This window comes from Canis lupus, chromosome 2, assembly GCF_003254725.2.
Source record: "Canis lupus dingo isolate Sandy chromosome 2, ASM325472v2, whole genome shotgun sequence".
Taxonomy (NCBI): Eukaryota; Metazoa; Chordata; class Mammalia; order Carnivora; family Canidae; genus Canis; species Canis lupus.
Window position 1 is genome coordinate 58,011,339 of NC_064244.1, and position 27,335 is coordinate 58,038,673.

The following is a 27,335-nucleotide window of genomic DNA, read 5'->3' on the forward strand; positions in this document are numbered from 1 at the left end:
CTGCCTCTCTCTGTCTCTCATGAGTAAATAAAACCTTTGCAAAAAAATTGATAAATAAACCAGGAGCAGATGTGTAGATACAGGATTATGAAGTTACCCTGCAGGAATGACACTGCCAAGCTATCCACCTTTGACCCACACTTCAACAGAATGATGGTATAGAAGTCAACAGTCCGGGCAGCCTGGGTGGCTCAGCGGTTTAGCGCCTGCCTTCAGCCCAGGGCCTGATCCTGGAGACCCCAGATCGAGTCCTACGTTGGGCTCCCTGCATGGAGCCTGCTTCTCCCTCTGCCTCTCTCTCTTTCTCTCTCCTCTCTCTCTCTTTCTGTTTCTCATGAATAAATAAATAAAATATTAAAAAAAAAAAAAAAAAGAAGAAGTCAACAGTCCTGGGTCTCACCAGTGTATTATATGTCTCTCTAGGTCTCAGTTGTCCTAGCTGTAGTGAGAAAAGAATGCTAGCTAGCCATGAAACAAATTCCAGGAAAAAGACTTACCAGAAAGTGTTGGTAGTATTACTTGAAATGTCTTACACCATAATTTTTATAACATTGTAATTTTTAATCCAACTCTCTAAATCATCTGAAATGATTTTTTAAATAACAATAGTAAAGGATGGCCATTATGGGTCAGTTGCTTACATGATCACTAATCTTCCCCATAAAAGATACCATTTCACCAGTAAAGATACTGATAGTCTGCAGGGTTAAGTCATAACCTAGTATAATATAACTAGTCAGTGATGCCAGGATTTGACCTCCAGATCTCTTCACTCCCTAAACCAGAGTGATAACTGTGTGACAAGTCACAGCTCCCCATGTCATAAAAGCAGACATGAATGATCAAGCAAGATGCTTTTTCCTGCCAATCATCCCAAGATGCAGCCTCAAAGTCCCTCTCAGAAAGATTTCTAGCATACATGAAGTGGAAAAAGCAAGATACAGAACAGAGCATTTAGAAAGCTAACTTTTGTATAAGAGGGAGCAAGAGAGGTAAGAATGCACAATGTCATTAATATACCTGTGTTGATATAAGGAACACTGGAAATAAACACAAGAAACTAATAATAATGATTACATGGGGGGGGGGGGGCAAAGCAAGGAGGGAATGAGCTTTTGGAGACAGTGTATCATATAAATACACTGTCTCCAAATACATGCAGTGTATCATATAAATACACTGCCTCTTTAAAAATCAGATTTTAGGGACACCTGGCTGGCTCAGCGGTTGAGTGTCTGCCTTTGGCTCAGGACATGATCCTGGAGTTCTGGGATCGAGTCCCACATCGGGCTCCCCGCAGGGAGCCTGCTTCTCCCTCTCCCTATGTTTTTGCCTCTCTCTGTGTCTCTCATGAATAAATAAATAAAATCTTTTAAAAAAATCAGATTTTAAAGAGAGAAAATCCTCAACTTAGCACTACCACCAATCAATAAACACTGGCAATTAAAACAAACCCTATTAACATACCCACTCTAAAAATCACAATTTCACCATATCTCTACTACTTCAGCTACCACAAAGTTAGCAAGAGGCCAAAGATTTGATCAGCGAATATTCCTGGAGCATCTACCATGTTCCAGGTACTCATCTAGGTATTGGAGGTATAAGTAAAATCAAGACATACAGCAGTCCTTATCTTCAAGGAGCTTACCTTCTACCATCAGAAACAGGCACTAAGCAGTGTAAAGACATAAAATATACACAATGGTGTGTAGAAGAAAATGCTGAAAAGAAAAATACAGCAAGAAAAGGGGATACAGAAGTGTTGAATGGGGAGAGGCTGTGTTAGAGTGCAGGTGTCAAGACCTCAGAAGGCCTCCTTGAGATGGCAATGAGTAAATACTTAAAGAAGTGAGGGAGAGGGCCACACAGTTATTTGGGTAAAGAATATTCTTGGCAGAATGCAAGAGGAAGCACAGAAGACCTGAGGCAGGAGCAAGCCTGCAGGCTTTATTCAAGAAAGAGGAGCTTGCATGGCTGGAGCAGAAAGAACAGTGGGAAGAGTAGTAGGAGATAAGTTTGGAGAGGTAGCAACACCAGGTCAGGTGGGGACAGAGAGGTCATGGTAAAGACTTTGGCTTTCAGTCCAGGCAGGGTAGGTATCACTGGAGGATCCTAAGCAGAGGAGTGACATGATCTAACCCATGTTTTAATGGGGTTATTCTAGCTGCTATGTTGAGAAGAGATTGTACAGGGCAAAAGCAGGGAGACTAGCGTGGTTGACCACCTCTCAAATGGTCTCCCCCAGATCCCCACCTCCTAGGATTCAAGCTCTTATATAATCTTTTCTCCACGAGTATAGGCTGGATTTTATTACTTACTTTGAACAAACAGGGGTAAGATACTACTTCCATGATGAAGTCATAGAAAGATTGGTTTCTGTGTAGGGAACACTTTAGCTCTCCTTCAGATCCCCCACTCTTGCTCCAGGGGAAGCAAGTTTTATGCTGTGAGCAGCACAACAGAGAGACCCACATGACAAGAAACTGATATCCTGGCCAAAGGCCCAGAAAAATCTGAGGCTTGCTGAGAGCCACACTGAGGGAGCTTAGGGGTGGGTCCTCCCTGAGTTGAGCCCTGAAATGAGTATACCTTCAGCTAATAACCTTCAAGAAACCCTGAGCCAAAAATACCCAGCTAAGCTAAACACTTGTTTTCAGCCACTATGGTTTGGAGTAATTTGTTAGACAGCAATAGATAAGTAAAACCAGCAGTTAAGAGGCTAGTTCAATAATATGAGTGAGAGGTGATGGTAGTCTGGACCAGAGTGCTAACACTGAAGTAATAAGAAGTGGCTGGAAGTTGGGTATATTTTGAGAGTAAGGTTAATTGGACTTGTGAACATGTGAGAAAGACTAGGTGGGAGAAGGAGAGGACAAAAATGAATCTGAAGTTTTTGATCTGAATAAGTGAAACACTGGAACTGCCATTTAAAAAGATGATAAATTCTGTGAAAAGAGAGGGCTGGAAGGCTGGAATGGAAGGGGGATGGCCGGGAGTTGCTATCATGACACAATTATAGACATGTAGAACTTGAGATGACTATTAAAGACACCCAAGTAGAGCCAAGAAGACCACTAGATAAATGAGTCTAGGATTTAGGGCTGCAAGGTATGTCTGCCTCTTCAGCATAGAAATGGTATGTAAAGCTATAAGCCCAGATGAAATCAAAATGGCAATGATTGAGGGAGAAAGAACAGATCAAGGATTGAGCCCTGGAACACTCAAATATCTAGGGGTCAAGGAGTTTGAGGAAGACTCAGCATAGGAAGCTAAGCAGAAATAACCAGATAGGCTAGAGGAAATCCCAGCAAATGTGGGCATTCTGGAGGCCAGGGAAAGCTAAGTGTCTCCAGGGGGAGGCGGTGATCATCACCAAGACTGCCAGTAGTCGAGTAGATAAGTATTCCCTGACCTCACATTTTTATTAGTGGCTTATCTTCTGGATTCAACCTACCTCGCTTTCTTGAGTAAAGTCCAGGGCATCTTCTCCTGATGCCAGCAGTGTATGGAGAATTCGCTGTTTCACTTGCTCCCACTCAACCAGCATGGACTCTCGATGGTACTCCTCAGCCATGCCAAAGGTCTGTCAGAAAGGAACAGAAGAAGATGACCCAAATGGGAAAACAACAGTTTCCTTAAAAGTTCAACAGAAAATGAAAGCCCCTCGAGAGCAAAAGTTACTTACTTTAAAAATTATCTTTAGTCTAACCCATTAAAAAAAAAAAAGTTTTAATACTGGTAAAGTACACATAAAATTTACTTAACCATTTTTGACTGTACAGTTCAGTGATACAGTGATATTAGTACATTCAGACTGTCATGTGGCTGCCACCACCATACAACTCCACAATTCTTTTCATCTTGCAAAACTGAAATTCTATTCTGTTAAACACTGACTCCCCACTCTCCTTCCCCCAGCCCCTGGGAATCACCACTCTATTCTCTGTTTTCAACTACTTCTAGGTACCTCACATAAGTGCAATCATACAGCATTTGTCTTTTTTTGTGATTGGTTTAATCCATTTAATAGAACATCCTCAAGGTTCATCTGTTTTGTAGCATATGCAGAATTTCTTTTTTTTTTTTTCTAAGATTTTATTTATTTATTCATAAGAGACACAGAGAGAGAGGCAGAGACATAGGTAGAGGGAGAAGCATGGCTCCACGCAGGGAGCCCAACGTGGGACTCGATCCTGGGTCTCCAGGATCACACCCTGGGCCAAAGGCAGGTGCCAAACCGCTGAGCCACCCAGGGATCCCCGAATTTCCTTCCTTTTTAAGGCTGAATAATATTCCATTGCTGTGTATTCCACATTTTGCCATCCATCTATCCATGGACACTTGAGTTGCTTCTACCTTTCGATTATTGTGAGTAATGCTGCTTATAAACATGGATGTACAATTAATTATCTTTTCAAGCTCCTGCTTTCAATTTTTCCGGGTATAAATACAGTGTTTAATTTTTTGATGGACTGAAAACTGTTTCCATAGAGGATGGGCCGTTTTACATTCCCACCAACAGTGCACAAAGGTTCCAGTTTCTCTACACCCCTGCCAACACTATATTCTGAGTTCTTTTCTTTTCTTTTTTTTAAAAGATTTATTTATTTATTTATGATAGAGAGAGAGAGAGAGAGAGAGAGAGAGAGAGAGAGAGGCAGGCAGAAACACAGGCAGAGGGAGAAGCAGGCTCCATGCCGGGAGCCCGATGTGGGACTTGATCCCGGGACTCCAGGATCGCGCCCTGGGCCAAAGGCAGGCGCCAAACCGCTGAGCCACCCAGGGATCCCCTCGGAGTTGTTTTCTTTCTTTCTTTGGGATAGTAGCCATCCTAATGGGTTTGAGTTGATTTCTCATGGTTTTGATTTATTTACATTTCCCTAATGATTAGTGATGTTGAACATCTTTTCATGTGCTCATTAAGATAAATACCCTTTAAATCTCTGAAATTAGGCTGCATATTACAAGTGATAGCACGTCACAGTTTAAACTGAAGTACTTTTTCTTGGATTATATAAATCAATGGTTTTTAGTAAACATCTAAGAAAAGACAAAAACAACAGTCTCCCAATGTCTTTATTTTTAAAGAGACAGCAATATTTTCACAGCAGGAAGCAAACCAGTAAAAGAAAAGTGGCCCCTTCTATGATTAGGTCTCCTACCACTCTACCCAAAGTCACCACTGAAAATGTCTGGCAAACCTCAAGCCTGTCTAGAGGTAACACTGCAGGTTGTTGCCAAACAGGTGTTCAGAAAGAAAAGGAAAAAGAGAAAAAGAAAGAAAGAAAACAAAGAAGGACGTGAGGTAAGGAAAAGGCACAAAACCTTCTGAAGAAATGAAAGCCACTTAACAGACACAGAATCGTGACCGTTCTTAGCCTGTTACTCTTTAACTGGCAGACCAGGTTTCCCAACAGCTTCGGCCCACTTTTCCAAAAGCCATTTCATTTATAATCAGACTGGCATCTAATTAGGCAGCACCAAGGGAATGAGTATTAGTAATGCCTACTTTATTTTTGGCAACACAGGTAGTTTATACTGATAATATCCATATATATGAGCCCTGGGAAACTGTCAGAAAAACCATATATACTCTTCCTACAAATGGATGTTTGAGTATGGACCAATATTTATTAAAATGTGAAAAAGACAGATACCAGACACATACAAAAAAAATGTTTAGGAAGAAAGCTGACATATCCTGCAAGTGTGATTTTGGTCCATCAATCAATGAATTCCTTCTCTAATATGTATTCTGAAGACACAAAGAGATGGTAATGACAAAAATTTAAAAAGTCTTCCACCTGTTTGCTTCTCACTACAGTCAGGCAGAATGGACCATTCCAGTTAGTTAGCCTAGGATGAAAAAATACCCGAGGGAAAAATCATTTTCTCTTGTTACACTAGTAACCTTCAATATGAGAGCTATGCATTTTGAATGGAGAGAAGCATACTGGAACAGAAAGGCAGTGTCAGGCATAGGAAAGGGGATGGTTTCCCCAGAAGATATCTAGAAATGGTGCACAAGCGAACTACAAATTCTTCAACACTTTAGTGATCAACCCAAAAACGTCCTCAGCCTTGAACCTCTCCTAGCAAGGGAAAATGAAAGGCTATATGGCACGAGGACCAGATGGGACAGAAATAAGGAGGTGGGGGAAGGCTGGCATACTATATAGCTTTCTGAGCTTGCTACAGGGGGTGAGGCACTGCCTAAGCTGTGGTATTGACTGAGGATTCCAGAGTGTCACAAGATTTTTCTTAAGGATAAGTCTCTGGCTGATAAAGAATGGCAGAAGAATAAAAGCAACTGAAGATAACAGATAGTATACTACCCAGAGACACTGTCGATGAGGACAGTGGGGACAGACTTCCAGCATCATTTAAAGGGTTAGAGTGACAAGAGTGGGAATTAACCAACACCTGTTAATCAGGCTGCCCACCTATGTGCCAAGAACTCCTATTTCAAGAACACAGGAAGTACTCTGAAAACTGGCAGCTTTCTGGGCTCAAATCCTCAGATATTCCTGAGCAATATGCCAGGCTTCTCCTTTAGAAACAGCCCCACAACCTGAATGAACAGCACTGTGGTTCCATTCATCACTAGTGTGATAAGGAGCTTCAAAAAAAAAAATGGCCCAGCATTAAAATTCTCTTCCTTTGACCCTGCAACCCCTAGCTTATTTTAATTACATTAGAGCTAATGAACATCTAATTTGTGGGCTAATCAGGTATGATCAGCCACCCATCTGCCCTATTCCAGCCTATTCCCTTTAGATCCACAACTGAACCACTGGATCAGGTGCAAAGAAGAATGTCAACAAAAGAGCTAATGAGCGAGAATCAACAAAGCTACCAACCAACAACTAAGAGGAGAGAAAGACAGTAAGGGTCTCAGACAAGGTGAAAGGCAGGAACAGGAGAGACAAGAACGAAAGGAATCCAAGGGAAGAGAAAAGGGATAACCTGAAGGGTGTGCAGATGTGTAAAAATTGAAAGGAAGGAAAGACAAACTGCAGAAAAAGACAAAGCAGTGGAGAAATTACAAATTAAATTGGACTCTTCTGAGTTATGTGTGGACATCTATCTCTCTGCACACAGTTAAGAAAGGAAGGCAGCAAGGGAACTGGGCAACTGAATTAAAAACAGGTGGGGAGCACTTGAACCCCATTTTCAAAAAGGGAATAGGGCAATATGCTTTGACTTCACACCCGCATATTATTGAGCTGTTGCTGGCTTTTAGAAACTCTACATATGTTCTGATAATGTTGTTCTGTTTTTGCTGGGATGCACCAAATGGAAAAAGATAGGACATATTTGTGGTTTTGTAGCTTGTTTTCTTGGCATTTCAGCAGGACATTGGCAAGTTATTCAGACATGAAATTACCACCAAAATGCCAGGAAACCACTCACCTTTTGTTTGAAAATAATTCTTGCTCAGTGGTAGTCTCCTGCTGTCCAGACAGGTGAAAGGTCTCCCCCCATGACAGCTCCCAACACCGGAACATCTCCCTCACAAACACATATGCACACATTTTGCACTGTGGTATGTCACTTAAATGTTTTGGCTGGCTGCACATTTAGTCTCAGTATGGCACAATGTTCAGAGACTGCCAATTCCAGAAACACATTCCGCAGGGTAAATGGATTAATAAGCTCAGTGGCATCCGACAATCCTAATTTAATTTCACTGGTCCTTTACAGCAGGAAAATCAATGTTGGTGAGTTCCTCAAAGTGTGAACAAAAAAGCCGTTTAAAAAAAATTTTTTTTTTCAAATCTGAATCAAGTGAATTTCTCTAATAAATACTATTGCCAAAAAATATACTTAATAAAATTTTAGGGATTATTTTTTTACTCTGATAATTAAATATACCAATCATTTAAATAAATTGCCTTTGGATCATCTTATAAATTAGAGCTGGCAAGCCTTCCTACTGCCCTATCTCACATCAGCTTTCCTGAGGCATTCTCACCTGCACAGAATATTTTAATAAAGCACACTGAGAAGCAATTTATTTAATGATTTTTAAAATGTAATTTATTTTAAATTACATATTTCACTTGATATAAGAGTTATAAAGTAAACAACAGAGGACAGCTCTGAAGAGGTTTCCCCTTTACCCCTATTCACTTTTGCAGAGACAGCCACTGCTAGCAGACTAGAGTGAACCCTCCCCGGCCTCCTTCCTGGGAAGAGCGACATTTTTAAAAATCGATTTCACATGACTGCTGACATTCCTCCCTCCCCACCCCAAAGGACTCCAGGGACCTAAAAAATCTTACTCTTTCATGGGATCTTTTGGAAAGGTTTTGATCTTCTAACTCTTAACAGAAACAAATGGAGATAACACATGTTAGGAAACAATGTTTGAATATCTTGAGGGAATGCTAATGTAAAATATTGGTGCATGTATAATGGCGGCTCTGGCTGGCTTCCTTATCATCCTTTGGAGCACCAAGCTAGTTTCTTTCCTTTCCTTTTATTTATTTAAAGAGCCTGGGAAAATTGTTCATATAAAGGGTAACACAAAAAAATCAAATTGTATGATAAAAAGAAAAATTAAGGAAAATTATCAATGATCCTAACTGCTTTTCTGAACTGCTGTTTCAACAGAAATTGAAATACCTATTTTATACGTAACAATGAAACCAAAGAACTATCTGGCCTTCCACTTTAAGATTAATTTAATAATTGGCCATTCGGTTTCAGATATATTTCAGTCCCTAACTACATGTAGAGTATGATATCTTCCTCAAAACAGTTCCTGTAGAACTCCCTCTGGTGAATTAACTAAGTAGGAAAGCTGGGCCTGGACACAGGCTCCAGCTTCCAAAACTTGCACTCCCTGTATAAACTGCTGCCCTCACAATGGTGCACATCCTCATGGGGGTCCCTTTCTTACCCTCTTCCGAGACTCTTCAATGGCAGATAGCAGGGCATTGTCCTTCTCGTTCTTCAGGAAGCCCTAGGAAAGGGGGAAAAAATGACGAAACTTAGGTTAAAATCAACCTTCAAATAATCAAAACTACACTGTAAGGAAAAAAATAACCATAAAGATATCTACCATCCTCTCCACTTTCACCCTGACAGAAATTTCTTAACTCAAAAACATCAAAATAGATGGTTTTTCTAGGTGTTTCCTAGTTTCTTTCATGCTGGGAGCACATGATGACTCTTAGGAGCTGAAGTCCCCATGAAACAGTAGATTGAGTCACATATCCTATAAACATATAAAACAGAACTGTCAAGATTGGCCTTCCGTATTTCTGAATGGCCCAGATTAGAGACACAGCTTTGCCGACACAACAGTCACAGTGCTTCTAACTCTTCGTTAGTCTATATTTCTCTGTTGCTTTTAATTTGTTCTTCAATTTCTTCCTAATGTTGCAGAAGCAGCACCATCCACTTGTCTGGGTGTCTTCCACTTATTTGTCAATGGCTGGGACACTCCCCAAAACAAAACACAAATAAACAAAAAAACTACACATTTCTTTTGGGGTTTGCACCTGCACTCCCTATTTCAGTCCTGATGACACTCACTGCTTGATTAATATAGATGGGATGAACAGAAGACAGTCAAGTCTGGTTTAATGTGCACACAGCTAAATGCTTACAAAATGCAACTACACAGTAACATAATGAGACTTAGTTTCAAATCATGGTGTCTCAATTTACTGATGGTATGAATTTAGCCAAGTCACTCAAACTCTTTCAACCTTAGTTTACCTGTATGTAAAATGAATAGTAAATGAGATAATGCAATCAAGCACTAGACTCAAGGTTCAATTACACGGAGCTCTATTATCAGAATCAATTGGATTTAGGGGCACCTGAGTGGCTTAGTCAGTTAAGCATCCAAATCTTCATCTCAGAGTCATGGGTTCAAGCCCCATGCCCAGCATGGGGCCTATTTAAAAAAAATAAATAAAAAGTAAAAGAATCAATTAGATTTAGATCTGTTGATGACATCAAAGAGGGAAACTCCCAGGAATATGAACTCTGGGGGAATATAATACAAAGTAGAATTAAGCTCAAGTTTTGAAGACAGGCTAAATTTTAAAACCATTATTTGACAGTTTTGAAAACTTACTGTCATGGTTAATTTTTGATCATCTATAATATCTTAACAACCATAACATTTTAATATATGTTGTTCAAGCAGTCTCAGATACAAAGTTGCTGCTGATTCTCTAAAACAAAACAAAACAAAAACATGAGAGAAGGCCACTACAATGGGGAATATAAATTTAAATAAAATATTATTATTCTTCATAGATTCCCGATTTCTTACTTATTAGCCCATGATTCTCCCACATGCTGTCACACCCGAAGCTGGCAGTGCACTAGAATGAACACAGGCAATGGCGAGTAGCCAAGGAAACAGTTCCCTCACACAGGCTCCTCCAGGGCAGTCCCTGAGGCAGCTCTTCAGCAGCTCTGAGGGCACATGAAGACTGCTCCAAATGCCCACACTGCTGTTTGGTGTTGGGGTGGAGTGGGGAGAGGCATTAGTCACTTGCCTACTAATGCAATGGCCTTGATAAACCAGAGCACATAAAGTTAGTACCCCGTGTGGTCCATTCAGGAGGCAGCTTGTCACCACATCCCTGCTTCTGGCCATCTCAGGGGAGCCAGACATGAAATGATGGGGAGGATTTTAACAGACCCTGTTTATACCCTTCACAGCAAATGAATCAAGTCAACAAACCTTTATTGTAATTTCATTTTTCCAAGTAGTCTTTAATGGCTAATACTAAAGGTTTCAGTATTACAGTTTATAAATAAAGCTATGGAATTATCATTGAACGCTGCTCCTGAGCAAAGGGTATGCATAGATTGTGTTTTGTGGCACCCTTTCCTGGCTGCTATGGGAAGTGGACTGTCTACACAAGCCATCTTTGGAATGGGGGTGGGAGGGTGATAACCACTGCTTGACAAGGTCTGGTCTTTTTTCTTTATGGTTGGTGTGGGAGGGGCCATGCCAAGTGCCAAATGCCCTCTATGGTCTTCCTCTGCTCTTCTCAATGACCAGCCTGTGCCATTCCTTTAATGTACCCGTATCTAAATGTAACTCGTGTGCACACACACACAATTAAAACACAAATGCAAAGCAATAATCAGACATATTTGTTTAAAGGCAACATAATATTCTGTAAGAAACACAATTCCAAATTTTCTAAGAGATGAAATGTCAAATAGTGATGAAACAAAGAAAAAAATGCTGGCTTAGGAACAGATTACTCTCTTCTTGAAAATATTCATTACAGGGGTGCCTGGGTGGCTCAGTCGGTTAAGCATCTGTCTTCAGCTGACGTCATGATCCCAGGGTCCTGGGATTCTCCCTCTCCTCTCTGGTCCTGCTCACGCGTGCACTCGCTCTCTCAAATAAGTAAATAAAATATTTAAAGAAATATATTATAAACCCAGATTCCAAAAGTCTCACTAATAAGTAAATTGAACACCTGTGCATGAGATTCAGATTTTAGACAGTGTCTCCCTATGAACAAAGACCATGAGCCATATGTACTTCAACAGTTGGGCTTTCTCGATAGCACAAACATAAAATACATAGATTTTGGATTTCAATTTTTCATCCTTTATTCGTCTCCAAAATAGCCTACATTATCACATTTTATTTTAAAAAACAACACATTAGTGGCCTATCTTTTGAAAAGAATCTTTAAGAGAACTATTAACACATACAAGTTGCAACAGTCCCGGGGCCTGGGTGCCATCTAGTGGCAGGCAGTTACTTTCTTTCAAAGAACCAACACCTAGAGGGAACTAAATCGTTGGGCAGATAGATAAATACCTGACTTGGTCCAAGTTTCCCGGGGACCTCTCCCTCGACTTCCCTTTTCTACGTGTGTTTCCTTTCCTTCCCACCACTTCTGGGAGGTGCCTCTCACACCCCACATCCCAGAGAGATACTTTTCTAGCTCATCAGAAAATGGGTTTTCTGTAGGACTGAGGGCGTGAAGGGTGACCTGGGAGGTGCCTTTTCTCACTGGGCAGGGCTCCCTGCCACAATGAAGACTCTGGACAGACAAGACAAAACAGCCCATCTCCCTGCTCGAAGATGCCAGCCGTTTAACTGTGACCCACAGAGCACTGCATCACTAATGTCCCCTCTTCTTGCCAACAAGCACTTTTTAATTGCTCACAGGCTCCCACCTGACCCGTCTACTGCTGGCCCACTCAATAAAGAACATTCCACAAACATCTGCAGGCCTGCTAAGTAAGATTACTACTCCTGACTTCCCCATCTGTATACTGCTCCTCCTGCCAGAGTCTTGGAAACAGACCCTCTTCTAAACTGTCTCCTTGAATGGGTTTTGGTTTCAAGCTTTCTATAACATATAATAGCTCCCATTCAGGAAGCAATTAAGGGCCAGACACTGCCTAACCAATTCAAAGACATTACTGCTAATCTTTTAACAATACAGAAGAAAAGACATGATCACTCCACTCTCTCCCATCCACCCCCTTTCCATTTCACAGGTAAGAAACAGAATCTGCGCATTTAACTAATTGGACCAGTTTCCCAATTAGGAAAAGACACAGAATTCACTCAGCACAGCTCTAACTCTCAAGAGATCCCATGTTTCTCAGATACTTATAAAACAATACACTTTTAAATCAAGAATATAAAGAAAAACTTCCTTTTCTCTCTAAAAAAGCAGAGTCCAAGAAGGAAGCAAAATATCTTTAAATTTGTTTTCTTCATCCATTATCAGATCCTCTTTAAAAATAAAGCTGAAGGGGGCGCCTGGGTGGCTCTGAGGTGGCGCCTGCCTCAGGCCGAGGTCATGATCCCAGGGTCCCAGGGTCAAGTCCCACATCGAGTTCCCTGCAGGGAGGCTGCTTCTCCTGTCCTTGCCTCTCTCTGCCTCTCCCTGTGTGTCTCTCATGAATAAGTAAATAAAATCTTTTTAAAAATAAATAAATAAAAATACAACTGAAGGCTCAGAGAGTACCAGCTCTTATACCAGTACTAACAAGGGCTAACCCTTTCACTGCTATGGGGCTTACTCTGTACTAGGTGTGTGTTAAACACCTAGTCCTCGCTTTAACCCAATACTAAAACCATCTCTTGGTGCTACTTAACCGGATCATACTTTACGTTATGTCCTTAATATAGATTTAAACACTGAAAGGACCTTTCAAGATGATTTCTAGAGCTTCTACCAACTTTATAATGCTGTGGGTCCGTATTAAGAATACCTAGTTCATAGAATCCAAATTTTCTGATCCCTTTACTTTTTTCCGTTCTACCATACGGTTTCTTTTCTTTTTTTTTTTTTTTTCCCATATGGTTTCTATCACAGCAAATCAAGGTAGAATAAACGGATACTTTATGGTTACATATTTATTCCTTTTTCCCCCCTACCTCATATAGTTAGGAGGAGGAATGAGACAATAAATATCAAGTTTTTGGCATTCCTTTAAACAGTGTTTTTCAAAATGTGGGTCAGAACTCATAATTGGGTCATAAAATTGATCAGCATTTGTTTTTTTAAGATTTTATTTATTTATTCATGAGACACACAGAGAGAGGGCCAGAGACACAGGCAGAAGGAGAAGCAGGCTCCCTGTAGGGAGCCCGATGTAGGACTCGATCCCGGGTCTCCAGGATCACGCCCTGAGCCAAAGGCAGGTGCTAAACTGCTGAGCCACCCAGGGATCCCCTGATCCCCTGATCAGCATTTTTTTTTTTTAAATGAAATAAAATGCAACAGAGACATGTGGTATGGGTAAATACTCTTCTCTGAAACTTGGTTCTTTCAATTATGTTTACATATTTCTATGTATGAGGTGGGTCATGGTGTAAAATATAAAAGCGGGAAATTACTGCTCTAGATGTCAACTTTTTGGCATCCCAAAATATTGTTACTATTTATTGCTGTGGAGCATATATTTGCTCAAGCATTATCTCCAGCCATGTGTTCCTTTTTTTTTTTTTTTTTTTTTTTTTAAAGGAGGCCCCATGCCCAGCGTGGAGCCCAGTGCAGGGCTCAAACTCATGCCCCTGAGATTAAGACCTGAGCTGAGACCAAGAGTCAGATGCTTAACCAACTAAGCCACCCAGGCACCCCCCACCCCATGTGTTCCATCTTTAACAGAGGAAGTGGGCTGCCTTGTAATGTATAAAGGTTTCCCCCACCATCTGAAAGTAGAACATTCCTTTGAAACCTTTCGTAAGCCAGAAAGACATAAAGCAAAGAAGCAATTGCCATTAATACCTATGAAAAAACTTTTTTGTGTTCCCAGACCCCAAAATAACCTCTCTTTGGCTTTTCTGGTACCTTAGAGCACATCTTGTTAATGGCTGCACAAAATAAAACATGATAGAGCACAGATGCTCACAGATACAGTTCAAAGCGCTGGCAGCTGAGGCTGAGATACTGAGCGTGGCTCTCAGGGAAGGAGTTTGCATGGTGCTGCCTTCGCTACAAAACAAATACTGAAGGCTTTTTTTGCTTTTCACCTTTTTCGTAAAAACAGAAGTCTGCTTTGGATTTCTTTTGTTAGCAAAAACAGGTACTAATGTAGGCCTTCTGTAAAAGCAAAGTGGCTTAACACAAACTTCTGAATAGTGCAGGGGATACCTGTACTAATCAAGAACAACCCAGAACATAACCACAGGTAAGCCAATTCCCCTATCAAACATGTGGTCAGATCTCAGGGACCTGACAGCCAATCTGGCTTTTAAATGGCTCACGTTGGGAAAGACAGGCATGAAACGGCCTTATTTTTAGTCACCAGGCAGCCGGGGTTTCAGAATGCAAGTGGCAGCTAACTCCTACTGCAGAAGAAGGGAGTGGGCACAAGGATGTTTGTTTTTGTCAAATGGCCAAATTCTCTTAGCTTATTTGCTTTCCAAAAGTGAAAACTGTAAGAAATAAGGGTCTCTGTGAGAAAAATTTCTGTATCTACTTTAGCTAGAAAAGTAAGATGGCAAAAAAAGAGCTTACAGTGACTCTTCCACAAATCTTTGCTTCCCATCTACAACAAATAAGTGATTTGCTGGACAGTTACATAAACAGTTTGAAGATCTTGAATATAGATTTCCTGACCATTTAAAAATAAAACAAAAAAAATAGAATAATAGTCTAGCATGGTCCCACAAAGCAAAAGCCATATTTTACATGGTCGTCAAAACACTAAAGACGATTCCATGTCTCTACCCTTTCAACAGATCAACTGACAATCTACTCTGACAAAATATAAAGTGAGCCACCCACAGTGGGCCAGATGCTCTATAAAAAGGTATGTGAGGTAAGACAAAAACACATGGTGAGTGCTTTAAAAGTCTTCTCTCATTTGATACATAATGATATACAAATTAACAGGAAATCTGTAACCAACATTACAAATCAAAATACTAACAAGTAAGCAGTGACAGTAGAAAATGGTCAATCTGGATGGAAAAAACATTGCGAGGACAAAAGCAACAGCTAGGAAGGCAATGAAGAAGGAAAAGAAAACCAAGCAGATAAAAAAAATAAATAAATAAACTTAAAAACTAGAATAATCAAGAGGCTCTGCTCCAAGATGGAAACAAGACTTCCAATAACCACTGCAAGTAGCCATTACACCCTTAGATAGTGAAAGGGAGAAGTGTCTGATTTCTAGAAAGACAGGTGTGTGAGTTGTATCCACTACTGTGCTTCAGATCATTCTGAATACCTACTACTCCCTTAACCATGCCTAAATTTTCCTTCTTTTCAATTTCTGAACAAATGACCTCTTCCGAAACCTTCTCTTGGGTAAAACTTATGCTACTTCAGGAGAAAGTGAGGAAGGACAAAATGATATATTGTGTTCAGACAGGCACAACAGAAACCCTGCCAGTACTTGGAGCCGCTGGGCTTATCAGATGGTGTGGACACGCTTTTCATTAGCTCCCTTTGTGGTGCCTACAGAGAATGCCTCAAGGAATTTTCAGGTGCAGAGATGTTCATTACTGATAAAGCCTAAAAGATGAACGGAGAAATTTTTAAATTTAAACATTTTTAAGATTCGGGGGGACTTTCATATGGCTTTATAGCATGCTTGGTTATTTTATCAGAGCAAAATTTAATGCAATACAGTAAGAATACATAAAATGTCAGCCTAAAACACCCAAGAGATAGTGAATCTCCTTTTGCAAGGAATACAGACAGAACAGCAAATCCAGGCTTTACTCTGCAATTCAGGTATTTAGAATAAATCCCACAGCTTGTTTTCTACAAAAGTTTAATACTTTAAATTGTTTCTTCACAGAGTGCATTAAATTTTCAAAAGTAGATATATAGATACCTTTAAAAAAAAATCCCCCTTCAGAAAGCAGTACTAAGCTGGCAGCTGACATAATCAATTGTAACATATTTTTAATGTTGTTGTATGATTTCTCACTGTGTTTATGCAAAAGCCTAGCCGCTCTCATTCAGCAGGTGGCAGCAGACCCTGCAAGAGTGGTTATGGAGTTCCACCATTTGCCAGCTCAGCAGATCCACAGGCCTGCAGGCAGCTCTGCAGCCACAGGTGGCAAACCTTGTCACTAGAACATGGCGCTGCATGGGCACCAGGCCATCTGTCACTGTCAGTCTGCAGGGTCCCATTTTGTACAGTTTCTACTACACTGGGCTAAACAAAGGGTCACACAATTAGGTGATGGATTTGGGTCCCATTAAGGCAAAATAAATCACTTGTTCCCATAATTCAAATTGGTTTAAAGGATGGTCTAACAAATTCTCACAGGTTTAAGCTAACGCAATGTGTCCAAGGAGATTCTAAACCTAAGAATACACAGATCTGAGAAAGTGTCTCCTTCTGCATCCACCCAGGGCAGCACGGACTTAAGTGTGCTGGCATGCCTGGTCTCTTCAAGGGCACGCCAGTCCAGGCGTGATGAAATTCCACCTTACTTGTGCCTTCTGGAAAAGCCACAGGCCTTTGAGAGAGCCAAGCCCACTAACTGCTTTTTGTGGACCCCTTCCTATTATCCTCCCCAACCCACAAAGTGAGGAGGAGGAGGAGGAGGAAGAGGGAAATAACAAAAACCCAACTTCTAAGACTTTCAGTATTGACTAAAGAAAGAATGTTAGAGGCAGGACTCCCCACGACCCAGAAGAGGATGTCTTTGAGGATGGGGACAGGCCATTCCTGTGTGAGGCAGAGAGGGGTGCAGAGTATTAACATTGTTAATACAATGGAGGCATGTAACTACGAGATGCCTCTTCCTATTTCTATGCCAAGTCATAAAGCTATGGTTGCTTCTGAGCACACTGGGGTACTGTCCTTGCAAAGCAAGGCTGAGGTTAAAAGCTGCACCCTTGTGAGGGACAGTTAAATCTCTTGTGCTACTGCTACAAAACCAGCTGCACCCTTTTAGGGAGTCCAGGGCATTCCTGTTATATGTTCCCTATCTCTGGCCATCCCGGAAAGAAAGCAATCTGTTCAACTCAGTCACTGGGAGACTACGTGCAGAGGGGGAACAAGTTGTAAGACCATAACAGAAATGAGTAAAAGAATAAATGATGGCCATTTAGGCACTGGTGAGAAAAAAATGTTTTCAGCAGAACTCCCCCTTCCTCCCAAATCCAGCAAAGCCCTGAAAGTGACCTTTTGGGGTTGCGTTAGCAACTTTCTTCTGCTGGTCACAGGAGGTCTGGGAGAGGATGTGGCTTGTTCAGTACTGACAATCTCACCACTTCCATGAAAAACAAGCAAGAGCCTGTGTCCTCATGAGAGGGACCATGATACAGCAGGATGCGCCATGCTGCAGCGGTTGGGCCTCTGCTGGCCATCTTCGCCCTCCACTCCTAGAAGTGGGACAGGAAGGAACAGGAACACTAGAAGCCAAGACAAAGATGGAGGGAGGGCAGCCAGCCAACTGTCCTCAGACTGCTGAGATGGCCCCATGGGAGAAAGCAATGACATAACTGAACATTTTATCTCCTGCCCTCCCCTCCCCATACCCAGACCTGTAAAAAACCCCTGTAAAAAACTAGTACACTTGCTAGGGCTAACCTCTGGAGACACAAGAATAGGGAGGATACTAAAGAGAAAACTGAAATCTAGTTTTGCAAATAATATATAATAGTGTGGCAAAGCATGTCTGGCTTCAAAAACCAGTACTGGAACCCTCTCCTTGCCCAAAGGTATGAAGGGATCTAAAAAATATTAATGCCATAGTCATTCGAAGTGATGATAAGATAAGGAGGATATACATTAAGGGGAGATAAAAATGATTTAGTATGTCTTTGGGGAACTGATTTCCATTTTGGAGATGGATCAGTCCACATTCAAAGAACTTTGGGTACTAACACCGCACTGCAGTATAAAACGGGAATGCATCAATCATGCCCTTTTATCATGGCCAATATCCTCTGCCACTGTCCCCCAAACCCACTCTAAAAGGACTCATTAAAACAGCCTTGTATTATGTTAGAAAACACAGATTCCCTACTTTGCTGTCTAGTGTCTTTTCCCTTTGGAAATGGGAAACAAAAAAGCAAGATTTGGCAGCTGTGAGAACAGATAGCAGAGGGTGTGTCTCTGAGGTGGTCAGGTGGGAACTGAGTGGTTTGTGCCAGGCTGGTTTCTACAGCACTCGGGATTAAGTTCTACTTAGCAAGCACAAGGAGCGCTGTTAGTCAAGACAATGTTTGAGAACCACGTGTCATATTAATTCCCTGCTGGTACATGGTGTCAGTCATTTACACTGCAGTTGAAAATCACAGCTCCTCCCGCTATGCAGCATTGCTTATGCCGATGGGATTGGAGCACTGATCATCATGGCTGTCAGAGGAAAGAGAGCTTTGGTTTTGCTGCAGTTTCTTTTTATTCAGAAATTATTTTTCAAACATTTGTCTGGAGTCCACTAAAACAAGCAAGAGACTTTTCTTTTATAACTTCCGGTAGTCTTACATGGAATTTGTCATGGTACACCTCTGCTCTGCTAACAGTACTTGGGATTTCACTCTCCAAAACCTTTAATGTGGAAACATTTTGACTGTACCCTGTCACAGCTGAGGGAATACCACAGGATACACCACTCACCATTGATCACCATGGGTACATAAAATAGAAAACAATGCCTAGGTGAGGTGGCAAATACAAACTACAGGAGGAGACAGCAAGACCATTTTATGAATATAGTCTAAAATTGACAGGGAACCAAAACCTTTGACTCAGCCCATCCATACTAGGAAAAGGACAACCCTGCACTATGGGATCCCTAATACCTACAGCTGAAGGTGTGATCTGCTGGGAGGGCACATCAAAATGCTCGGCTCCATCCTAGCTCAGGGCACACAGATATGATGCCCATCCCAGATGAGTACTTCATCCTTCAAACGGAGTCAACACGATGGATGATCTAATAGTTCAACCTTCAAATATGTCTTATTTTTAAATGTTTATAAATGATAAATCTGTAAATGCATATCTACTACAACACAGGCCCAGGAAGACTCCAGGCATAGCTCAATTAAGCCACATCTGGCAAGATCAAGAAGAAACATCTCTGTGAGTTAGGCTGCTCAAGTAAAGACAGGCTCTGCTGAAAGCTCAATCCATTAGGCCCATCAGTCACCAGCGAGCCCACAAAGAGAACAACATGGAGTCGGATGCAGACAGAGGCATAGCATAGCCCAGATAAAGAGTCAGTTGGCCTGAATTTGGGGCAAAATCAACTGCTTTGCAGATGTATGACCTTGAGAAAGTTATTTAACTACACTAAGGCCTCGCTTTATCTAACTGTAAGATGAGCTGATTACACTTCATGAACTCAGAGGCCAGCTCTGAAATTCCAACTCCAGGAGAGATAGGAACAGGTAAGAAATTAGCACTGTCACTACCACTATGACTACAGTTTGCTTCCAAATCAATCCATACTTTGAACGACAAAAATACAATAAACTTTGTTTTGAAGATGACATGTATTTTTACACATAGAATAACCTAAGTCCACAAGAGCTAGAATGAAAACCAGAATCAAAGACAAATAACATCTTTTCATGGGAATGCTAGTTTCATCTTGCCATAAAGGAGATTCATACTGTCCTGTCTTCTAAAAATCCATCCTATATTGGTAGGAGTTATGTTTCTACATTAAAAAAGAAGAAGAAAACACAAAGCAAGGACTGTCAGTGTTGATATAAAATACCTATTTAAAATTTATTCATATCTGTCACTAATTTCTTAAAAGTAAAAATTGGAAGCTATTTAGATATAAATGTTAATTAAGTCTTTTACTTCAGGAAAATCTCAAAATTTCTCTCTTCTAACAGAATAAGAAGTAACTGCAAATTGGCAAAGCAGTGCTACTAGAGGTGTCTCCGAACTTGATTGAAGAAAAACGACTCATGCGGTGCACCTCTTATCACAGCATTCCTGGTGACGCCATTTTACTCCTTCCTCACTGCCATCTTAGTGCCACGGAATGCTTCTAGCGGGCTGGCCGACATGCTTGCTTATCTACATTATGGCATTGCCAGAGCATTCAAAGGTTTGATACGAATACATTTTTTTTTTTTTTTTTTTTTTTTTGTAGCAAAGAGCCAGCCCTGACTCTTTACTACCAGGAAAGCTAAAACTGTATGAGAAAATCAAAGTTTCCAGTTTGAAGAGATTTGGGAATCTCCTACAAGTACTGGAAAGGAGAGCCTCTTCCCAGTAACCAAACTTGAGTAGACCATGGCAGAGGCAAAAAAATAAATAAATAAATTGGAAAGCAACTGGGTCTCAGCTATCTTCCCAGAGTACCTCCGTACATGGCTTCCATAAAGCCAGAGAAAGAAAACAAGACCAGAATCTTCAACCAAGTTTTACTCTAAAAATTTCAAAGGAAGGCTTTGTGACATCCTTCATGCCATCCAACCAAACATTTTATGCAAGCAAAGCTGCAGTTAAAATGGTGTGCTAGTTTGCTGCCCTAAAACTCTTTTATTTCAAAGAGCAAGCCTTATAAAAACCAAGAGGAAAGAATCTCTTTGCACTCTACCATATATCTAAACAATGAATATATTAAATGTCCTTCCCAGGATTAAAATAATTACATTGAGATCTAGGCTCTTATACTGCAACCCTAAGATTTATGTAAGATTTATGGAATCTTTGTAGGATTCTGAACAGGGCTTAGGATAACTGAGCTTTCCTATTTCAATTAAAAGACTGATGTGAAAATCTTCCTCTCCCTTAGTTTCAAAACCAGCTATTAATTAGAGAAAACCAGCATTCAGTTAGTAGGATGAATAACAGCTAGTGCAACAAGACCTGGAAGAACAGCTGGCTTTATAAATTTGATATCAAATGAAAAGGATTCCCAGATTCTCAGTTCTGTTAAGATTCAACTCCTCAAACGGCTACTAAAGGATTTTGAACAAATTCTTCATGATATAGTTTACTGTAAAATACACTTACTACAAATTCTGCAGGGTTAAGTGCCGTTAAAAAATAAACACACAAATCAAAGTTAAAATCCGCTTATTTCCTCTCAGTAACAGCATAAAGGAACAAAGGAATAAGCCAAGTCAAATCCAATTAATTTTAAGAATCAAGATTTCTAAGCTTACAATCACAAACAAGAGTTTTCCATAAGTAGCTTTGAAGTCACAACTATTAATTAACAGAAGGCACTAAGAATTATCCCCATTAATGAGAGTGAAAGTCTCAATCTATTGATCTTTTTAGGAGAAAAATCTTGTTTTGTTAAAACATTTTTTCTTATATATTTCAATCAGTTACTATAGCTCATTAACACGGAAAGCTTTTCTTCTAAAACCAAAAAAAAACCAAAAACAAAATCTAAACTAAAATCCAGCAATTTTCTTCAGGAATGGAAAATAAACTGTTTGTAAAAGACAGTGAAAAGAAGCCTGACCTCTTAAATATATCATATTTGGATTTTTTTTCTCCCAAGTGTCATTTTCACCTTTTGCCTGGTGATAAACTCATACCTCTCATTAACTTATATTACCAGAGAAGAATTAATTTAAAGCATGTGTTAAAATCACTCACAGAACCTATATTCCAAACATACATGTATCACACTTGGTTTCTGACACATGAAAACATACATCCAAGAACATCTGTCTTACACCTTTAATATTTGCAGCGTTCATTCTAAAGTCTATTTTGCCCATTCAACCAAAGACAAATTTTCAACCTCTCCCCGCTATGAGTATATGAGAAATACTTACTGTAGACAAAAGGATTCCATTTTCTTTCTAGAAATATTCTCCACCCTCCTAGAGAACTCTTCTATGCAGTGTGCAAATTCATTTTCTGAGTTTTACAGTCACAAAGCTCTTGTGCCACAGAGCCGAATGTAAATGAAATGGCCCTGCAGCTGCCTTTAGAGCGCAGCTCACCTCAACCATGATACAGCTAATTGTTAAAAATGGTGGCTGAGACATTTTCCATACATTAAATTAAGGAGCTCTGATGAAGACGCTGGCATCCACCCACTTCAGACAAAGGAAAATAATTTGCAACTGTACCAAGGCACGGATAATTGAGTCATCTCTCATACAGGGTCAGTGTTAGAGGTTTCCTCCATCTTTACAAAATGCAAACCACAGCTCATTGTCTCATCTCAGAAATCAATTCCTTGCAAGGCTGCACTGGGTCAGAGTTTTAAAGGAATCTTAGTCATGGGGAAATCCAGACCTCCAAAGCCGAGATGAACAAAATTCTCAGTTCCTCTCCCTTCCCTGAGCAGCTCTCCTCCATTCTCCACTTGACAGCTGCTCAAGTCTTCCCATTGTTAAGAGTACAGAAAGTCACCCACCTCTGAAGGGAGCTAAATCTCTCAACTAGGTGAGCAATTTCCAAGTCCCTGCTTCAGAAAGAAGTCCAGACCCTACAGGTCCCATGATACAAATACATTCCTTGGGATAAAAAGCTATACATCACTGTCTTCTCCTGTTGTTTGTACGGGAAGACAACAAGCAAGCTGCTTTTTAACACTGAATCAAAAGCATTTTCATCTCTGATATTAATCAAGGTATTAAAAGTGTTATAGGCAACATTTATCATTTCATTACCCTCCAGATAATGCTTACATGACTTAGGAAGTTTCCATCTCATGTACAGAAATCACATTCTCTACACCAAAAATGTGAAATATACTTAAAGGACTTGTACTCTTTTGAAGATAAATATAAGAAAGAAAAAGTATCATAAATGAAATTATCTACATTTGATAATACTTAAAAATCCACATCTTGGGTGTTACTATTTAATTATTCTCATTTAAAGCCTTATGCTAAAGCATTTCCTATGAGATAACCCCAAATACTTCCAATAGTACTTTTTTTCTATAACAAAATATAAATGACTGAATTAAGACATCCTACACACACACACACACACACACACACACACCACACACACACACACACACGGTCACCTACAATCCCAAAGGATCTGGTTTTAGTAAGGAAAGGAAATTCTATTTTAATGCTTTAATTTTTTTAATTTAAGAATTCTGCGCTTTACAATGCATCTTTAAAAAAAACCCTAGAGTCCATACTACTTACTTAAAAATGAAGTCTGCAAAAATCCAAAATAACCAACTCTTTAAATCTTTAAGCAATTATCTCTCTGCCCCACCCAACTTTTTTTTTTTTTTTTAAGAATAATATTAGAATGACAAGGCACAAATCTGAACAATTCTTGGGAGAGTAAAGTACCTTTTCTATCAAATAAATCTTCTGAATTTATCTTAAAATTTTCAACAAGCCAAGATCTTATCTTTCAAAGATACTGCAGCAACATGCTGTCGCTCTATTTACTAGGGTACATTTATCTGAATTTCTTTACAAAACATAGACAAATCCTACCTGCAGCTCTCAAATTTTAGGAGTTACAGACCAGTCGATGCTGTTGGTCACTGCAGCTCTTGCACCACCTTCTATGTGGGATGAGCTCCGCCGGACCGGTGCTCAAGTTTTTCCCACTCCAGACAGTCAGAATTGGGGGGGGGGGGGGGGGGGAGGCGGGGGTGAGGAGAGGGAGGGAGAGGAGAGAGAGAGAGAAAGAGGAAAAAGCAAAAGAGAACGCCCTGCAAATGTTGATATGACTGAAGCATTAAAGAGTCCAATTAGACAATGAGATTGCAGGGTCCCCTTAAAAAAGGGGGCACTGCAGCCCCTGGGGCACAACACCCATCACTTGTGCTGCTCCACACAAATTCAGAGAAGTCAGCCATCAGTTTGAAAGCACAAACTGATGGGAGTAACAGTTTATAGGTTACAGAAGGGTATTTTATTGTTAACGGACTGTACCAAGTTAAGATTTAAGAGGGGGAGAGACAACATGTAGGCAAGGAATGCTATGATACTTTTTTTTTCCAGCCCAAGCCACTGCAATTACTCTGATGTGAATTTTTGATGACTTCCGACATCTTGCATGGTTAATAATCGCTTCAGCTGTCATGTTTGGTTAATGTGGAAAATGCATTTGCTGCATTGTGATGCAGTGCTGTGGCCACAGATTGTAACACCAGTTGTGAAGCTGGTCCCTTAACTGAGCAGCAGGAATTTGCACATGCCATGATGCTAAAATAAATGGTAGTTGAAAGATTTTATACAGCAGCAGACAGATTCTGCCATTTTAGCCTACAGAATGTGTAGATCCAATATACACAAGCATCTCAGATCGCCGTGCCCTCATCAATTGTACTGTCCTTCAAACAGAACAGTAAATTCACCATCTTAAGTGTTTGGCCTCTCAGTAGTTAAAAGATTTCAATACTGTTTAAATAACTATTCAGATTAATTATAGCTTTGAACAGAACTGAGGCTATTTGCATTTCAGGAATATACAGCCAATGAAACTGTCAGTGACACAGGAAAATGCAGACCTTTTATTAACATATGCTCGGCTCAACTGTCACTTCTTTGTACAACATTTAGAGAAAAATATATGATGTGTAAGTAATGAATATTCCCATTCTGCCGTAATGGTTTTTAAAAGAGCTCCTCAGACAGGGAATTTTTTCCCCCTGTGTTTTAATGTATAACCTGAAAATTAAAGACTACATTAAAATACCAACATATGCTTTTCATTGTCACTAAAAGAAACTCAACGCAGCAAACAACTGTGCAATTGCAGAAAAGCCTGTGAAAAAGCAAGAATCAAACCACACGAAGAATCAGGCATCAGATGATTAAAGTCAAGCCAGTCAGGTAGTAAACCGTCATTATGGTGCAGATTGAAGAAAAAAAGGGGGGTGGGGGGGGAGAAAGAAAGAAAGAAAAAAGAAGAGGAAAAAAATGTGAGAAACACCCCTCCATCTTCAAAAACAAAACCCACAAACCCTATGATTGCAATCTGTAGGTTTGCAAAACCACCACCTATACTGCAGAACCAGAATGACACATGATATTTACTAACTTTGTAATATATTTTTATACAAATATTAACTTGGCTACTTAGCGTCAAGAATTTGGCTACTTAAGCTTCTTATTCATCTACAATCATCATTTTGGTATTTAAAGAAGCAGAACCAAGACTTTGGCTTTAAAAGAAAAACAAAATAATTAACTTATATTTCTTACATCAGAACTTTAGCCAATTAAATGCTCAGAGTTGAAATGTTGCAGACATTTCTGCCTTTATAAAAAAAAAAATAACCAAAAAAGAATGAACATAGGAACACACGGGTATCTGAACAGTGCATAACAATGAAAGAAACTTCTGCGACTAACATAAAAATCAACTCATGATTTCCTTTGTTTTATTCATTGTGATAGCACCAAATGCACAATTTGGAGGTGCATGTGTTAACAAGCGCTGTAAATTGTAAGAGCATTCTAGTTTTGTTTTCTTCCCCTAACTTAAAATTAACTGCATGAACAGTGCTATTAGGTGCCATAGCAGATATCACAGTGTGGAAGCTAACATGCAACAATTCAAGTTTTTTTTTTTTTTTTTTGGTTCCAGGCCCAATACAAGGTACCACTAGCAGCTCAGAAAGTGCACAAGGAAGGAGGGAGGGAACATGTATTGGGGGTAGCTTTGAAATTAACCAGGCTCAGCTTATGCTCCAATTACCCAACAAAAGACAATCCTGGGGGACCTCTCTCTAAACCAGTTCAAGAAGCAAACTCTTTTGTTTCTGATCAAATAAATACTGCATTGGAGCAGAGTCCCTATGTAATAGAGGAGTCTCTGCCTGGGGATGGAAGGGGCATGAAGAAAAAAAAGAACCCCAAAACTCCCTTGTGGTTAAGTCAAACCATTACAGTGATGGTTTAAAACCTATTCCTGAGGGAGACATCTGAAGTTCACTAGAGGAGAGTGAGAAAACCCCTTTATTACCAAAACAAAACAAAAAAATCATTGAATCCCTATTAAGACATTTCTCTCCAACAGTACAGCCAACAAATAAATTAAGTTTATTTGTTTATAATCAATTGTAAACCAGCTTGGACTCTGTCTTCCTCCAATCTAGGAGTATGCCAAGGAAACCAGATGAGTTGCAGAATATTCTGACTACAAAAGACCCTGGAACAGAGGGTATGAGAAGTGTTAACTAAGCTGCCTCACACCCCAGGTGCCTGAATATATATATACATGGAGGTCATAAAAATACTGAAAAGAAGCCACTTTACAAAGGAGGTACTTCTCCACATGTTTTGTCACTAGCTGAACATAAAGTGATCAATTCCTAAACATTCATTCAGTAGTCCCTTATTTATGTTTGTTTTGGCTTTATATAGACCTAAGCATCAAAACCTAGAAGAAAAAAGGGTAGGTAACTAGTACACCTAGCATTTACTAATATAAGAAATAAAAATGGGCTTGCTTATACAAATGGAGATAATATCTGATCCTTTCTACCAAAGGGATGGATACCACATTTCAAAATCCTCTGTGCACTGCGCACCATTCTTAACTACAACAGCTAGTTGTACATCAGATACACCCTATATAAAAAACCTAGACACCTAAAAGTATAAAGACAGATGGAGCTTACTACCACAAAGTGGATTAAGGTCTCTGTGTATTTGAAAAATCTCTGAATTTCAGGTGAGGGCCTGAATTCTTAAACAGCATTCTATGCAAAATCCAACAAAGCATGCCTTTACACAGTTCCTCAGAATTCACTGTAATGAAAATCTTCAATAGAAAAGCTTCAAGTTTATTTCTATTTCCATCTCTCTACAGATTCTAGCAATCAATCCATTAAAAAGCTTCTTAGCCAAGTACACATATAGGAGAAAGTAGGACACTTTACCCAACTTAAGGTATCCAGATTCCAAAGACTCTCTGACCTTCATGTAGTTAACTGGTTTGAAAGATCTCTGAGCAAGAAAAAAAAGAGTGGAGGG

The 27,335-nt window shown here is 40.0% G+C and overlaps 1 protein-coding gene and 1 long non-coding RNA gene across 5 annotated transcripts in view; one reads left to right on the top strand and one right to left on the bottom strand.

The window, feature by feature from the left end:
* NUP93 (nucleoporin 93) overlaps positions 1-27,335 on the bottom strand; it is a 108,455-nt gene that overhangs the window by 29,849 nt on the left and 51,271 nt on the right. Inside the window, exons 1-3 of one of the 3 annotated variants that reach the window (XM_025446942.3) lie at positions 23,841-23,949; positions 8,909-8,971; positions 3,458-3,586 (exon numbers count right to left, since the gene is read on the bottom strand). In XM_025446942.3, the coding sequence (XP_025302727.1) occupies positions 3,458-3,577 (120 nt within the window). In that variant the 5' untranslated portion in view covers positions 3,578-3,586; positions 8,909-8,971; positions 23,841-23,949. Of the gene's footprint in view, positions 1-3,457; positions 3,587-8,908; positions 8,972-22,196; positions 22,218-23,840; positions 23,950-27,335 lie in introns of those variants that run through there. The other 2 variants (XM_049104148.1, XM_025446941.3) reach the window with 2 other exon arrangements.
* On the top strand, positions 870-26,623 carry LOC112659816 (uncharacterized). 2 transcript variants are annotated; one of them, XR_004813918.2, is made up of 4 exons: positions 870-992; positions 15,206-15,276; positions 20,286-20,503; positions 26,456-26,623. It is a non-coding gene; the product is annotated as an uncharacterized LOC112659816 (long non-coding RNA). The 2 variants fall into 2 exon arrangements; XR_003136515.3 differs by lacking the exon at positions 15,206-15,276.